This window comes from Nannobrachium achirus (genome assembly GCF_963921795.1).
Source record: "Nannobrachium achirus genome assembly, chromosome: 14".
NCBI lineage: Eukaryota > Metazoa > Chordata > Actinopteri > Myctophiformes > Myctophidae > Nannobrachium > Nannobrachium achirus.
Window position 1 is genome coordinate 8,368,891 of NC_137821.1, and position 18,219 is coordinate 8,387,109.

General features: G+C 43.3%; 1 protein-coding gene across 1 annotated transcript in view; it reads left to right on the forward strand.

Moving 5' to 3' along the window:
* Positions 1–14,340, forward strand: part of focad (focadhesin) — a 157,637-nt gene extending 143,297 nt beyond the window's left edge. The window contains exons 36-44 of the mRNA XM_080742164.1: positions 1,675–1,803; positions 2,415–2,530; positions 3,224–3,508; positions 5,853–5,942; positions 7,278–7,458; positions 8,051–8,145; positions 9,719–9,970; positions 10,825–10,900; positions 11,053–14,340. Of these exons, the coding sequence (XP_080598290.1) occupies positions 1,675–1,803; positions 2,415–2,530; positions 3,224–3,508; positions 5,853–5,942; positions 7,278–7,458; positions 8,051–8,145; positions 9,719–9,970; positions 10,825–10,900; positions 11,053–11,126 (1,298 nt within the window). The 3' untranslated portion in view covers positions 11,127–14,340. The remainder of the gene's footprint in view (positions 1–1,674; positions 1,804–2,414; positions 2,531–3,223; positions 3,509–5,852; positions 5,943–7,277; positions 7,459–8,050; positions 8,146–9,718; positions 9,971–10,824; positions 10,901–11,052) is intronic.
* The last annotated feature ends 3,879 nt before the right edge of the window (positions 14,341–18,219 follow it).

Genomic DNA, 18,219 nt, shown 5'->3' on the forward strand with positions numbered 1-18,219 from the left:
TTCTTTTCTGAGACACATTGTACCTCATCCACCCTTTCTTCTCTCTCCTTTTGGTATCTTTATCCTCCTCCTCCTTTTTTTTCTTTTTTATTCTTCTCTTTTTTTGTCTTTCTTAGTCTTGTGTATCCTTCTCTTTTGGCTACTGTCGGTAGTCCCATATGCCATGATGGACTGGACTATCTCCATATATAGTGTTATCCACATTTCGTGTAGCCGCCCCGTACAGGAAGTGATGTCACAACTCGCTGACATCACACTGACATCACTCCCGTACAGAAGGAAGGTTACAGAAGGAAGGTTACGGAAGGAAGGTCACTCAAGCGACACGGTTTTTCAGGGTATATAATAATAATAATAAAACTTTATTTGTATAGCACCTTTCATGACATGAAATGCAGCTCAAAGCGCTTTACAGAGCAGAAAATGAAGCACAAGTGCTTAACAGAGAAACAATTCGGTCGCAATTAAAGGAGTAGTTCACCCCCAAAATGACTTTTTTTCTATTGATTACTCAGGCCATGGAGAGTAGAGTTCAATAATATTTTTTGGTTTTTGTCACATTCCTAAGATAAAATTTTGATTCGAGTAAATTTACCCCCATTGATTCCGGATGGTGACCCGTTTCGAAACGGGTCACCATCCGGAATCAATGGGGGTTATCACATTTTTGTCTTAGGAATGTGACAAAAACCAAAAAATATTATTGAACTCTACTCTCCATGGCCTGAGTAATAAATAGAAAAAAAAGTCATTTTGGGGGTGAACTACTCCTTTAATAACACAGTTCAATATTGAAAATGGGTGGTCTTCCCCTTTAAGCCACACGGCACTGTGGCATAATCAAATCGATCTGAAAGTGACCCCAGTGATAGTGTTGACACCTGTCGTTCTAGTCACCACCGTCCACTTGATTTAGAATGATTTGTATAACAATATTTATAACTAGAAATACCGTTCCTACGAAACAGTGTGGGCTTGCATGTAATACCATGTATGGGCACAAACATCTACCCTTTGGCTGCACCTCATTGGCTAAGGTACCTCATTGCCTTTGTACTGTCGTACTGAGTACAAAGGCAGTGTCTTACGTCATTTTTTAAGCGGTGAAAGCCGCTTCCAAGGAGTGGCTTTGTCTGTCCCGTACATGTCCATATATGGTCATTCCAGTCCAGAATGAACAGGCTTTGTCTGTCCCGTACATGTCCCGTGCATGCAGAATTGAGGATTGGTCAAGCTTCACATGACAATTTGGCCCTCCAGACAAAATCATCCATTCATTCAGAATTCATAAAAATATAGAACTAAAGCACATAGAAAGTATAGATCTAGAACACAGAATGTATAGATCCTAGAACACAGATTTCATAGCTCTAGAACACATAGAATAGAAATTCACCGCTTCACTTCGAACCGAGGTTTGATTTTTGAAGAGAGCTTGACTAATAGATTACGTCATTTTTTAGGAGAACTTGATAGATAAATAATGAAGATAACATACGTGTGCTCGCTTTCAACGAGCCCACAACTATCATTGTGTTTATCATTGTTGATGTTCAAAAACAAGGGAAAGGTGCAAGTATAGAAACTGGAACAGTAAGGTCATCCCACCACTCAGGGAGACTCAGGCTCTTGGATTGATTTATCATCCATCTCTGTCTCATACCCCTGACCCAGGTCCAGAATGTGCCCACCCAGGCGTGGTGAAGGTTGCTCTGGCGTGCCTGGCATCAGTAGGAGCCAGTTTCCAGTACCCACCGGTCAACTGGAGCGCCATCCTGTCCCCTCTCATGAGGCTCAACTTCGGTAAGACACATTTAACTCAGAGAGTGTAAAACCACACTCAAATGTGTCTATTTATAGTTAAATATTCAATGCATATTCAACACATGCAGGCTCAAATGCACTCCATTGATACAGGACATGTTTCAAGTGACTTCTCTTACTTGCACAAAGAGCAAGCCTGCCTCAGTTGTATTTTTTTTTTTTTTTTGCATGAACCTTTATATGGTCTCTGTCGGGTGGAAACCTCCATGTCCAAAACTGTTACTTTTCAGGATTAAATAAAAAAAAGGTAAAAGTAGCAGGTATACAAGCTCGAAGCGCGGCGTGCCACGTTTTGATCTTGTACATCTGCTACTTTTGATACTTTTGTGACGCTGTAGTAAATGATCAATAGAGCGTTAATTTATGGAAGTGAATAATTAGATAAGAGGTTTCTGCCCGACAGTAACGATATTTTATAATGTCCTTTTATCTAACCTTTTCCTTTGTTCCCTTCTCTTTTGTTATGACTATATTTTATTCTATAACTGCATATCATAGGGAGCTTGTATGCAAAGTTATTTCAATAACTAAACAATAAATTAGAAGTTGAAGTTGTCCCCAAATCTTTATGTCTTTATGTCCTCCTACAGGTCAGGACGTCCAGCATCAGTGTGCGCTCCTGGCAGCGAGCCAGGTGCAGACGTCCCAGAGTGCATCTCTGTTCCTGGGCTCGTGGCTGGCTCCGCCCCTCGTCCACAGCCTCAGTGTGAGTGCTGATGTTAGTGGTTGTTGCCTGTTTACCAGTGATCGATTGGTTGATTGAATACTTTATTAATGACTTTGTACAATTACTGTATATCAGGGCCTGTTTCCACTGTGTTCCAGTGTAGGTAAGGGCATTAACGAAAAAGTCGACAAGTCGACTCAGTCGACTTTATTACACAAGTCGACTCCCACCAGAGAAAGTCGAAAGTCGAAAATACTTTCTATTGTGGAAATAGCAGATCTACATGTGAGCTACATGTGAGCATGTAGATCGGCTATTTTCACAATTTCTGCCTGATATGACATCACAAGATCTAAAAAGGCTAAAACCATGCCAGGACAAAATGTAGACTGGCATGGCATGGTTTTAGCCTCCCAGTCAACCTGTATATGATCTTGTGATGTCATATCCTGTTTCCTATAAAAGCCATGTTTGTTCGATTGTTTTGCTTAGTCACCCTGAAGAAGGCATTGTGCCGCAACGCGTAGGTGCTTTTTTAATATTTCTTGCCATGCATTAGCCCCAAAATAAAGGCTTTTTAACTGTCCCTCAAGGGTGCCTTGGTCTAACTTCTTTTGCTCCAAAATAAGTTGTACTCTTACAAAAGATGTAACAATAAAGTACAACCTTGAACCTTGAACAATCCGTCCTCTCTCTCTCCCCATGCACTCTGTCTGTCCCGTCCACCTCCAGTACGAGACGCGGGGCCGCCTGTACGAGAGCCTGTCTACCTGGATGAAGCACGTGTCGGAGGACAAGCTGCAGGTGTTTGTGGAGAGCCTGGGCCTGGGGCTCTTCCAGCAGCAGGAGGAGGAGGGGGATGGGGGGGTCCTCAGAGCCCAGCGGGGGTCCCTGCGCCTGGCCCTGCTCAGGGGTCTGGCCCAGGCCATGGCCCTGCCCAACCCCCCCAGCACCTGCTGGACCGTGCTCCGCTCCACCGCCGAGAAGATCTACACCTTGCTGCCTGACCGCATACAGGTACTTATTTATTTTTATTTTTGAGCGGTGGTAAACCGCTCCTAAGAGTGGCTGCACGTGTGTCTGTAGCCTTTTTCCTCCGCGTTTTGCCATAGCAAAATGTGTGTACGTAGCATCATGTTTGTCTAGTGATGTCATATGTCGTATGTCTGTAGCCTTTTTCCTCAGCGTTTTGCCATAGCAAAACGTGTGTGTGTAGCATAGGCTGTACATCCTAGACTCAAATCCTAGTCTGAAGATGTTATGCAAGCACGACCACCGCTCACTTCACATTGGGTGTGGGTTTTTTTAATTTATTTGTCAGGGACAAAGCACATTAATCAACATGCCAGTTTTCACATCAATGTAAATGAGACAGATTTAGCCATGAGCTAATTTTCATCTGTAGTCCCTGGGCAGGCTGTACAAAAGTGAAGGTATGGCTATCCATACAAAAACATAAAATACATACAATACAGTACAGTACAGTACAAAACAGTACAGTAAAACATTAACTCATTTGTAGTTTACGGCCGAGGAGCCCAAAGTTTTTTCTATGTCTTTCACTGCTGGCTTCTCCTACCTGTTAAAGCGGCCGCTAATCCAGTTCCCATCGTGCGTGATCGGACACTGTTATGCATCGTGTGTTCGCGTATTCCATCAGCTTCTCAAATCATTTTTTTTTTTTTCAATTGATCAATAAGTTCTCCGTCTGTAAGCTGCCGTGTTTACACAGAAAGCCAACGAATAGAGGATAGAGAACGGACAGCCGCTTCCGGTTTACGGTCTCAATGTTAACTGGTCCGCTCAATAATGTGTCCGTGTAGAAAACGATCACGGAGCATTAGTTCCGGCCTATTTTAGTTCTGCTTCGATAAAAAATTGTTTTTTAATTAAAGCTTATTAAATCTTCAGGTTCCTCGGGCATGGCAGGGAAGGGGTACAAAGGGGTATTTTTTTGGCAGAGGTTGAGTTAAGGGGACATAATTATAGCAAGTTGAGTGACTCCAGTGACAGATGGAGCAGATAGTTACCCATGAATGTAGGTTTGACTTGCTTTAAGCCACCTCTTAAGGTTGAAGCCGATAATAGTAAAATAGTAGTAAATATTAATAGTAAATAGTGTACCATGTACCCATGTACCACCTGGTACATGGGTAGTACCACTGCTGGCCAGCAGATAGCCATGCTGGCTGGTGGTGGACATTAATGTCGAAATTCAGTTTTTATTTGGGCCTAATTCAGTAAATAATTTGTCCAAAAGAAATGTGAGGTAGGCACAAAATGTGTCCATTTTGGCCTAAGTCACACTAACCTCGCGTCACCAGGCTTTCTCGGGGTAAAGCCTGGTGTTTGTTTACAACGGGCCGGTTGATCCGGTCTAGGCGGAAACCACAAGCAGAAGTAGCGTCACTTTGTTTTGATTCCCCCCGTTTGTTTCCCCAATCTCTATTTAAATGCTCGAGTTGCCAAGTGTAGTCTTGCCAGTCACTACGAGTTGGACTAAAAGATGCATTTAACAAACACATTTTCCAAAAGTAAAACTATGCCGGCCGCATCAAGGGGTTTATCAGGTAGGACCTTGAGCGCAGGGTCATTATTTTGGGTTAAAACTGAATCCGGTTTGATCTTTCCGGCCAAATTGTAGTCCTTTGAGGACTACAACATGACGTAGAGTGGTGTCCGCTCCCAACCGGATCAAACCCCGAAAAGTGAAGGGATCCCAGGCTAAAGTCACACTAGGGAGATGATAATAATGATCTTTGTTGTCCCCAAAGGGAAATGTGTCTTAACAAGCCTGTTCAAACAAAAAACAACACATAACCATAGAACACGAAACAAACATATCACAAACACAGATCATCAGGTCCCCACTAACCCCACTGCACAGAAAACCATCCTAGCGACGGGAGCTTGTTTAGTGCAGCGATGGCTGAGGGGACAAAACTCCTGCGAAACCCTACCTTGTGCCACTTCAAGGTTCTGTATCTTCACCCCGATGGCATGAGGTGGAAGTAGCGATACAGAGGATGATCAGTGTCATTTACTAGTGAGAGTGCTAAGCATGTGATGATGACCTTATCGTTCATATCAGCTAGCGTGGAATCAATAGGCCATTATACTAAAAGCGGCCGGAACAGCATGATGCTTGTCAATTAGGTGATTTTAACAGAGGTGGCCACAGTGTCGTGAGGAGGTGACTGAGGCAAAAATATAACGTTTCTTAAAAAAAGTACATTTTTGAACTCATGTCTTTTCCCTCCACATATAGTATCCTCCATCCCTGCACAACAGTAGCACCTGGCCAAAACATTCCCATTCATTAAAATCAAAAGTAAATCCCATAAAATTGTTGTTGTCTCAGGACAGTGACGTGGAGCTGTATGAAGGAATCACCAAATGTCTGTCTGAGTTACCTGACACCGAGATCGACCGGATCACACAGGTCACCGAGGTATGATCACACACGCACGCACCCACGCACGCACGCACGCACGCACGCACGCACGCACGCACACACACACACACACACACACACACACACACACACACACACACACACACACACACACACACGCACACACGCACACACATGCACACGTACACGCACACGCACACATGTGTACGCGCAGTCTTAATGAACCAGTAAGACTCCCTAATCGGGAGATAAGCGACCGTAGGTCACTTATCTCCACAAATAGGGCAAAATGTGTTTTGCCAAAATCTTCCTGATCCATGTTGATGACATGAGTGTAGACATACTGTGTAGTGATTTTCGTGATTTTAGGGCAAAAATTGTAGGAGCAGTGTCCAAAAATGTGTTTTGCAAGAATCGGCCTCATGGTGGCGCGAACTACCATAAACTCCATCCGAAAGGGATGGAGAAAAGTAAAAGCTTTCCTTATCGTCGTGCAATTTTTTACTTTTGAAGGTCAATTTATGCTTTTCGTGACACGTGTCAAACAATGCAATCGCACGATGAAAGTGACAGAAATGTGTCACTGAGGAGGAATCTTTACAGAATAAACATGAACACCAGCCAATAAACAAACAGGGTTGAATAATCACATGAATAAAGTGCAGAGGCATCAAAGAGACAAGAATAGCATGTAAACTATGAAGCTACGGTCTAAACAACATGCTACGTAAACAACATTCTGAACCAATTTAACCCTAGCTTCCGTGTTGTGGGCAAAACCTTTGCAGGGGGATAAAGCAGATCTACAAGCTCACAATGTGTTGCGCTGGGAGACATTGTGAGCTTGTAGATCAGCTAACATATCGTCTCGGAAACCTCAAAAACTGTTACTTTTCAAGATAAAAATTCTACAAGCTTGCATGATCTTGTACTTTTGCTATTTTTGAATGCTATTGTGTGATTCGTTTCCAAAAAAACTAAAATTGAGATAGAGATGTATTCCTGACAGCAAGGATATTTAAAGGAGTAGTTCACCCCCAAAAATGTTCCTATTGATTACTCACCCCATGGAGACCTGAATGCATGGGTATCTTTTGGTTTTTGTCACATTCCTAAGCCAATAATTTTTAATTATAATAAATGTTCCCCATTGATTCCGGTGTCTTTGGGTCGCGACAAAACAAAAAATATCAATGAATTCATGAATTCATGAGTGAAAACAGAAAAGTCATTATTATAGAGCCCTAGGCTGTGGTACTCTGCTCAACCAAGTATAGGGTTTAATTGTGTGTGTGTTTGTGCCTGTGTTCGTGCGTGTGTGTACCTGTGTGTGTGTGTGTGCGTGCGTGCGTGCGTGCGTGCGTGTTTCAGAGCACCATGGAGAAGAGCTGCTTCACTCTGACCTACCTGGCCTCTCAGGGCAGAGTGCCTCTCCTGGGCCTCAATGATGTCATCGCCGCGGTGCTCCGTGGTTGGCCCAGCCAGAGAGTGGGCGGGCTCCTCCTACACACCTTCTACCAATGCCGTCTGGCCTCCTCCGGACCCAACACAGGTCAGTCGCTGCAAGGAGCCAATCGGCTTCAAGAGCTGGCTTAATTCAGGTTTACAGTTTAGGCATTTAGCAGACGCTCTTACAACATGCACAGAGACAGTAGCTGCATTTCCATAAGCCCTTTCCAAAATAGGAAGCGAAATGTCAGAAATTCGAAAAAAGAAAAAGCGAATTTAGTCCGTTTCCATCCACTGTTGAAATGCGATTCTTGGGAGACCTCTGCGTCTGGAAGGTGGCCGATCTGCAAGCTCACAACGCGCCGCCGATGCGATGTGCTGTGAGCTTGTAGATCGTCTGCTTTTGGCACGCAACACGGTGTGTCGACGAAGTGTTAGCCAGGATTTACTTGGGTGATGTGACCGTGATGGTTTTGAAGTAATTTGAAGTAACAACAGTAAAACATGTGAACAATAACTAGGTTAAGTGCTACTGGCTGAGGTGGAGTCTAAAGAGATGAGTTTTCAGATTACGAAGGAACATTGAGAGTGAGTCTGCGGCTCTGAAAACAGATGGGGAGTGAGGAAGATATTATTACTATCAGAACCGTCACAGCTGTTGTGATGTGAGCTGCTGTTCTACTCTGTTCCTGCAGGGGTCTCCAAACGCATGGAGTGGTTACTGGAGCTGATGGGTCACATCAGGAACATAGTCTATGGTGCCACCAGCGTTCAGTGCAGCACCAAGCAGGTATGGATTACATCAGGGGTCTTCAACAGGGGGTCCGGGACCCCTAGGGGGTCCTTAGAGTTACTACAGGGGGTCCTTCAAATCTTTGTGTGATAGAAACCTTTTTTCTCCTTTTTTATATTAACCACTTGAACCCAGATTCTGAGAACTTTAGACAATCTTTTGGCAAAGAGGTTTGGTGTAGAGGGGAAAAAAAGAGCACCTAAGTGAAAGGTCAAGTTTATTAAGTATTGACGGTTCAAGTGGTTAAATATCTTATAACGCAAATTGACATGAATCCAAAATACACTGATGACTGTGCTGTCAAACGATTATGTGGAATCTGGGGGTCACAGCTTCATCTCTCTCTCAGCTAAGGGGTCCTTGGCCTGAACACGTTGAAGACCCCTGGATTACATGAAGAGTGAAGGAAATAACTTATGAAAGAACCATTTGCAAACGCTTAGTTTATTGTTATGCATTAAAAATAGATAAAACATACCATGTCCCCAAAGGTGTGGTGTTTCCAGATGTGGATTCATGCAATGCTCTCTGTGAAGAGTATTTTAACATGTGGGTGAGAGTCTGACCTCCTCTCTCTGCAAACTGACCCAGCATGGAATGAATGAGAGGTCTTTCCTGGGAGGTTGAGGGTGTGTGAACACTGGGCGTGTCTGACACAGTGTGTGGCTGCGCTTTACTGAGTATAGGTTGTACTGAGAACGGTTTCCCTCTCTCTCTCCAGCTGTTTAATAGACAGAAAATACTATTTCATGTGGGTTTTTTTCCTATTACAGTAGCATAGAGCACACATTTCTCAGCTTCGATTTTATCGTCGTCATTGCCTGCTCATTTCTTTGTGTCATCACTTCCTATTCATACTGTATCCTGTACGAGTTCTCTCTCCTGATTGGATAAAGTTTGTATCCTGATCTGAAAATGCCTTTCCTGTTTACTAAAGAGCTGGAAGAGCCATGGAGACTCCTGTTACTGAACAAACACTTTATAGCAGTGATTACTATCACAATATAGAGATATTTAACACTGTTATTGAACAAACACTCTATAGCAATGATTACTGTCACAATATGCAGCTATTGAACACTTATCTCAACCATATGAACCCTAGCGTCCCTATTCTGGGCATTTAATAAAAGGCCAATAGTCTGCGGGGAAAAAAGATTTACAAGATGAGCGGTACATCGGTGGGGTTTTCCTGAGGGCATATGAACATTGGCATTTAACTCATGTTATTAGTACTGTTAAGTGATGATTTCATGTACCCATATAAAACGTGGTGTGATTAGTACTACTAAGTGTTGATTTCATGTACCCATATAAAACGTGATGTGATTAGTGCTATTAAGTGTTGATTTCATGTACCCATATAAAACGTGGTGTGATTAGTACTATTAAGTGTTGATTTCATGTACCCATATAAAACGTGGTGTGATTAGTGCTATTAAGTGTTGATTTCATGTACCCATATAAAACGTGGTGTGATTAGTGCTATTAAGTGTTGATTTCATGTACCCATATAAAACGTGGTGTGATTAGTGCTATTAAGTGTTGTTGTCCCTCCCTCCTCACGCAGGCCACAGACTTCCTTCTCCAGGTGTTTTCCGGGGCGGTGGCGGCGTGGGGAGACCACGCCATGCCTCTCCTCCTGGGCATGAGGGCCTGCTGGTTCCCCTGGCAGGCAGAGGGCTCCTCCAGGCCTACCGGTCTGCCTCACCGCCTCTACGGAGAGGAGGAGCAGTCCTCCCTGTCCCTGTGCCTGCTGGCTCTGTCTCACAGCCTGCCTCAGCTGCTGTCTAAAGAGCCCTGGAGCGGCCAGCTCAGCAAGGTTGGTCTGATTTAGATCTCTAAATTCTCCTTCTTATCCACTTTAATCCCCTGTAGTCTGATGCTGTTTTCACACTGGCTGCTGCGAAGATACAGGCTCCCTACTGTTGATATTCACTGGAAGACCAGCCACACGCAGATACTAAGATACAGGCTACCTACTGTCCATATTCACTGGAAGACCAGCCACATGCAGATACTAAGATACAGTTCATATTCAATGGAAGCCCAGTGACATGCAGATAAGATACAGGCTACCTACCGTTCATATTCAATGGAAGCCGCCCATAAAGATACTAAGATACATCCAACTGTTGTAGCTACTACTAAAGCTACAACAGCCATAAAGCAACAACAACAACTGTTTTCAACTTGAGCTGCAGAGATGTGTAGCATTTTGTATCCTTTGTATCTGCCAGCACTGTGAACACAGCATTAGAGAACTGGGTTGCAACTATACCTTTTCCCGTCTACACCAAATCTCTTGCCCCGAAAGAATAGCCCATCTACAAGCTCACAATGCTTTGCAAAGTGACACATTTTGAGCTTGTAGATCTGCTATTTTTTGGCAAATGTTCCCCCAAAGAATGGGGGAATTTGATGCTGGGGTTATAAATGTATGTGTCAAAACCCTGATGAAGACTGGCAACAGTCGAAACGTTGGTTAAATGGATCCACTGTAGTTATCCACTGTAGTTATATAGTCACAAGCTTTCTTTTGTGTGTGTGTGTGTGTGTGTGTGTGTGTGTGTGTGTGTGTGTGTGTGTGTGTGTGTGTGTGTGTGTGTGTGTGTGTGTGTGTGTGTGTGTGTGTGTGTGTGTGTGTGTGTGTGTGTGTGTGTGTGTGTGTTTCAGTTCCTAGACTGGCTCTTCAGCCTGGTAGAAAGCCCTGCTGACTGCTGGTCTGCAGAATCCATCTCTACAGTCAGAGGTGAGAGACAACACGTTTTACACACGACGTTATAACATGAATATACTGTGTTGATTTAAACCATGTAGACCGGGCGGGAACGCTTCTGTGTCATTCTAAAATAGCAGGCTCCCTACATTCGCAATTAAAATACATGTGTGTGTCCTTTGCAGCTGCCTTGCTGTCCCTCAAGTCCAGTGCAGAGTTCCAGAAGAAGGCAGTGTGGACCAGGGCTTACGGCTGGTAGAATGGTGGTGCAACACTAGAGGGCGCTGTGGAGCAGGCTGTACGGCTGGTAGCCTGGTGGTGAAATAGATATTAAAAGCTAGATGCCTCATCCTCCGCTGGAGTTCATTGGAGCGACGTGCAACAACTAGAGGCTGGACGTACGGGAGTGCCAGTGACCAAGCTGCGTCAAAGTGACTACTGGCCAATCACAGCGCGTCTTTTCCGGGACTTGTAAATTCAACAGAGCTTAGTTCCTTATGTTGTGCAGCTCAGCTGTTCTTAGAGGCTGCGTTCGAAAAGACCCGCCTGCCCCCACCTGCCTCGGATTGGCCTAGCAACGTCCGTGTCAGTGATGCATGTGGAAGTGGGACGCACGGTCTCCAAGTCCGTGAAGCATATCGTCGTTGTCGGGTGGAAACCTTGTATGTCCAAGACCGTTTTGTATTTATCATTTTAAAAATGAACTAAACTAGTGAAAACAGTAGATCTACAAGCACACAACGCCTCGCACCGCGAGGCGGTGTGTGCTTGCAGATCGGCTGTTTTCACTACTTTTGTGCGACAGCCTTGTATGATGAAGCAGGGCTTTACTTGGTAAAAAAACTTACAAATGTGAAACTTGGAGATACAAGGTTTCTGCCCGATAGTGACGATATGCTCCAGAGCCGAAGGAGGCGTCTACCTTTCTGTGTCTATGGGTGTGGATGTATGATAGTGAAATACAACTACATTTTGTCAAGCGCCACCCTGCCTCCGTTCGATTGGCTGAAAGCCTCGCATGCAGCAGCCCAACCCACTTAGCCGGGGATCCAGTCATCAAAATGGGAGAGGACCTGTGATGTTCTGCCGCACTTTTTATTTCTGTTTTATCTATTAGTTTGGTCATTAAATAAGGTCCACAGAATCAGAGGCCTGCTCTGCCGCGAAAAAAAGTTATGGCCATTTGTATATTCACTGTCCCATTGACTCCACTAGAAATATTCAAAATAGAAAAAAGATCTGCTTTAAGTAGCATGTGAGGGGTCAAACTAGGGGTTCTTCATCATTCTGAATCCATTGCAAGCATTTGTTTTGCATGAAAAACATTCCTTGGGCAAAATATTGGCCCGCAAAAACTGTGAAAAGTGGAGAAAAAAAAGTGATGACTCATCACTTTTCACAGCTTTTACGGGACAATATTTTGCCCAAGGAATGTTTTTCATGCAAAACAAATGCTTGCAATGGATTCAGAATGATGAAGAACCCATAGTTTGACCCCTCACATGCTACTTAAAGCAGATTTTTTTTCTTTTTTGAATATTTCTAGTGGAGTCAATGGGACAGTGAATATAAAAATGGCCATAACTTTTTTTCGCGCCGTTTCCGGCAGAGCAGGCCTCTGATTCTGTGGACCTTACTGACCAAACTAATAGATAAAACAGAAATAAAAAGTGCGGCAGAACATCACAGTTTCAACCCTATTCCTTGAGCTTTTGGGCATGTGGATCCCCGACTAACTATACTGTAGTCCCTTTGAGTGGAAGTCGGTCACAGCAGCAGTCCCCACTGTACTATTCTGGCCCCCTGGTGTACAACTCCAACAGCGCTGAGCCGGCTCAAGAAGCCTCTCCTACTGGGCGGGGAAATCACAGTGCGTCTTTTCCGGGACTTGGTACAATCTAGTTGTATTTCACTGTCATGCGGTATACAGTACACCAGGGCTTACGGTAGCCTCTGGTGATGAAACGTTCCACCTCCTGTTTCATCAACGTCTTCCCGACACAGACAGACAGACAGTCAGAAATGTTTCCTCATCACCTCTGCACGACGCCACCGCCGCCCACAGCCGCACGCGCTCAGTCCAGCTCCGCCGACCTTGATTTGTCTGTTGCCTAATGCTGCTGCAGAGTGCGGGGGGAAAGTAACATCTTAAAGGAGTAGTTCACCACCCCCAAAAAAGACTTATTTTCTATCATTTACACACTCCATGAGGCCTTGAATTTGTGGAGGTTTGTTTAGTTTTTGTCGGATTCCTGAGACGATAATTTGATGACCGGGTGGCTGCTCAGAAGGAGATATATTGAGGTATCAACATGCAAGGTATACATATCGACGAAGACTGCTTGAAATTAGGTATTGGTGTATGTGTCAAATTAATTTAACACACTTAGCACTCAATAAAGCAGTCCATCTGTAACCAGGTGTGGTTATTTCAATAAAACCTACCTAACCCTAGTTTTTGAAAAGTCATGAAAATGTATGTATTTTTTAAGCGAACATTTTGTAACTCAAATTATGCTTCGGGGGGGTCCCTGGAACTGGAACTAAATATTTTGAGATGGGGGGTTCCGTGGCCAAATACATATCGTTTTGGGGGTCCTTCACATGAAAAAGTTTGAGCACCACTGACATAGAAACCTACCAAAAAAAAACCTACACGTTTTCACGATTTTCAAGCTCGTAGCTGCGAGCTTGTATATCTGCTATTTTTCAATATAGTTAAAGCACAAAATAATTGAAGTGAATCCTTGTACCCAGGACCCAGAATTTGGTGCGACACCCCTGACAGGGGCTACCGGTTACCATGGTAACCAGTCAACGACCAACCCATTAACAGTTCCCTTGTGTTCAGAGTCAGGGTGCTGATGTTGTGCATGCTGGTTCACTGGAAACTCTCTGCTACACCAGTGGGTCTCAAAGTGTCCTTGAGGGGGAACCAAATGGCCCCTTGTGGGTCTGTAACTCTGAGTGTACAAATGGAACCAAATGGACCCGTAAGTGTCCATGTGTACACTCTCAGAGTTATGGCGGTCCTTGAAATCTAAATGTTTAATAGAAAATAAGTCATCTTTTGGGTGAACTACTCCTTAACCACTTAAACCCCATATGTTGTTGAGAGGCTCTAATAGTGTATTATTATTTTTTGCTCTACATGTGAGCGTAGATCTGCTATTTTCTGTGAAAGTGTTCACGAGAATTCAGATGATGATGGGGTTTAAGTGTTTAAAGTTGGAGGGTTGATGTCGTCCCCCCCCCCCCCCCTCCAAAATAACAGATCAGCAAGCTAATACAACACATTGCGAGCTTGTGGCTCGGTCACATTGTTTACACAAGCCTTGACCATTTCCTCTTGAAATTGCTCTATTTTTGTTTTTTACGTATTGTTTGCTCATGTTTTGCCACACAAAGTCACAGAATGTACCTGGGTTTTCTTTGACAATGTTAAGGGAATAACTGTCTGTACTGTATGTTGTTAAAAGCCCAAATAAAGATACATTTGAGTCAAAAATGAAATGAAGCACTGGCAAGGGATTATTTTTCCAGGTTATTGATAAGCCAATGTGCACATTGGAATGGCTTTTTATAAGAGTACTACAGTAATGTATACAGGAAATGTGTTGAATGCAGGACAAATCTCTAATGTAGAGGTGTGGGATGTTCGCAAACGAATCAAGTCTTTTGAATGGCTCTTTGAAATGAACGAAGGGATCTGGTTTGCAGTGTAGGGAGCCGTTCCTTTCTAAATGAACATGTGATGGGAAAAGTACTCAAATTCTAATCAATACTGCAATGTAGAAATACTCTCTGCCACAAGTAGAAGTTCGCAAATTAATTTAAATGTACTTGAGTAAAAGCACAAATGTATTGGTATCAAAATGTATTGAAAGTACCAATAGCAGAAAGTACTCATTATGCAGAATGTCCCATTTCACAGGTTTTCCAATGAATAAAATGTAGAAAAATCATTTGGAAATAGCAGATCTACAAGCTCACAATGCGTCGCAACGCGACGCATTGTGAGCTTGTAGATCGGCTATTTTCAAATGAGCACCAACTTGCCCACACCACACACATACTTTCAAAACGACACCAAACATTACTGATGGCAGAATTAACACAATAAACAAATTAGGACATTCATTTATAAAAGATATGTATAATGAAATTGGAGAAGAAATGTATGCCTTCATGTGAATAATTGCAGCCTATATCAAGTACTGTATTATTAGGATGGCGTCAGGAATCACCAGAAAAAAAGGACAGGTGTTTTCATTAAATCTATCATTTAATTTGACGTTACAATGGATTCGTTAGGGGGGGGGGGGGGGGGGGGATTGATGACATGAATGTCATTATCTACATGTATACCGGTAGTTCAGTGGTTTGAGCACGTTTCGAACCTGCAATCTACACAGCAGACAAGACGAGCAACCCGCTACACCAACGGCCCTATCTATTGAATGTCGTTACAATACTAACATCGTTTTAAAGATATATTTTTGGGGCTTTTTCAGCCTTAACTGATAGGTGCACAGTAGGCTGATGTAACGGGGGTGAATCAGACCTCCACACCCAGGCTTCGAACCCGGGTCTCCCGCGTCTAAGTCCAATATCTTAACCATTACTCCAAAGGGATATCCCTATGGAACGAGGGCAGATACTAGACTTTTGAGGCTTCAGGCTGGGGATGCGACTCTCTCTGCCACACTGACAGGAAACGGGGTATCCCTTTAAAAGGGGATTTCAGTGTCAGGTTCACATAATTATGAAATAATAAGTTGGCATTGGTGTGTTCTAGACATTTTTTTTTTTTAATGGAAATAAAAGTCAGTCTTCAAAGTAAAGGATTGAGTGGGTTTTGATCTCATCACCCTGGGTTTCCAACATAGTGACCTAACTCAGTGAGCTACCTACCGCCTACATTAATAATAATAATCATTAAAAACAAACTGTAGGAAACATAACATTAAGAGACCCATAAAGTGTCTGTGTGACCGACCCACAGATGGGGTCGCGCCAAACGGAGCCAACTATTGGGATACAGTTTGGTCTAATTCTGTAATTAAAGCAACAAAGTAGATTTATTTGAGGTAATTGTACTCTAAGTAAGTGTGTTAACATGTTCTAGGAGGAGATGACCCCCAAACCCCCGTTGGGGGGTCGTAAACCCGATGTTTAAAAAGTCAGTTTTTCTGTCAGTTGGAACTTAGAATCTGAACGCTGCGGCTCCGGGCGGCGCGGCGGCGGCGCCGATGATTGCCGATGCATGACGAACAGGGCGACGCCAAGAACAGCAGCTGCGTTGCAATCTGCCGGAACCGGGATGTTGTTTCGACGTTTCAAATGCGTCAGGAACCGGAGACCTCCAAACACCATCCCGTTTCCTGCAGGTTGCAACACAAAATACAGCACACGCACGCGCGCGCGCGCACGCACACACACACACACACACACACACACACACACACACACACACACACACACACACACACACACACACACACACACACACACACACAAATTGGTCAATTTTTTTCCAACTTGCCTCAGTTTTATGTAAACATTTATTTACATATAGGAGGAATTTGACTTATTTCAAGCCTAGCCTACCTATAAAATCATCATCATCATCATCACCACAATTAGTCTATAGATATAGAATATTCATGTTGTTGTATAGACCTACTTGTATTTTGTTTGATTGATTGATTGATTGATTGATTGAAGACTTTATTAGAAGTTTGCATAGGAAAAGGTACAGTTTCATGTCGGCGTTGTATTTATTTCAATGGTCCGCCAGTTTCAAAGCAGCTCAAATGTGTGTTTTTGCGACGACTAGTGGTGAGGTCTGTGTATGGACGTCTGACTTTGGACGGCGTATGCACGTCGTATAGACGGCGTGCGAACGCTGGTCAGTAATCGCTGTTTTTTGGTACTTTTTTGGCGTGTGGCAGGTCTGACTTGGACGTCGTATGCACGTCGTATGGACGGCGTCCGTACGCTGAGTGTGCGCCCCCCAGTGGACAGAGAGGAATGCGTGCAACATAAAATTATGGCCAGTCATGAAGACCAGTGATATTGTCTTCTCTATGTTATGCCAAATTTCGCAATTAATTACCATGATGCCTGGGATTTGATCATGGAATCTCTGAGAACATTAGACATCTACACTAACTCAGTTTGTTTAATGCAGTTGTCTCTTACTATTCAAGAGTTATTTTCTATGATTGCCTTCAGTTAGTTAAGTTGAAACTCCAGCATTGAATAACAGGAGGTGTGGGATTTGAACAAGGACTGGTTGCACATAAAATCAGACACTTAGACTGTTACACCACCACTCAGACACATTCTTTAAATTAATTTTAGCCCTATTCATTTGTATGTTATAGTTTTAAATTAAATTGCTGATTTGAAAATGGAATCTATGTGCTGTGATAATTAGACCAGGCTACTACACCATTCAGTCACACATCTCTTAGTTTGTAAGCCAAAGACCTCAGCATTGAACCATAGATCGCCTGGGACTTGAACCCAGGCCTCAAGGCTGAGAGTCCAATGATTAGGCCACCATACTATGCCTCAGACACTAGCCTTCTGTCTGTTACTCTTAGTACTGTTGAAGCTTCTTTAGTTGTTGTTTTTTTTAGACTTGAATTGTAGGAGAACAGGGATTTGAACATCTCTGAGAGTCTGATAATAGATCAAGTGCTGTTGACCTCAAAATAGTTTTGTTGCAAGGAGTTGCATTGACATGGTTTGGGCTTGAGCGTTGTTGAAGGTTCACCGGTGTGCAGCAGGAGCTGACAGTAACAGTTTACTAGATAAGCTCTGTTGAATTACAGCTATTCACGTCTCGTCTTTGTGTGTTAGCCTTCAATTATTACACTTATAAGTAGAAAGATTCCTGCAGTGAACTCCAGGAAGACTGGGATTTGAACATGGATTCTCTGTGCATAGAGTCTGATGATTAGACCACCACACCATCGCTATAACACAAGTGTGTCCTTTTATCAGTTACTAGGCTAAAGTTAACATTCTAATCTCCTGGATTCTGACTGTCCAATGTTGGCAGCCCTGTTATTATATTTTTTATATTATATTATCCTTTGAAATCTTTTGAAATAGTTTAGTTATTTGGCTCAGAGGTGCCATGTTCAAACCCCAGTCTTCCCATATAGTTCAATGATGCACTACTTTGTAATTTTCCATGCAAACATATACATGGGTGACTGAAAATGTCTTTATTATGCATTGAATGCTCATACATCCTGAGTTACGGTAGCTCTGTGGAAAGGTTCTTGACTTGTCATTAGAAGGTCATGTGATCCAATCCCAGCAACAGTAGGCCCATG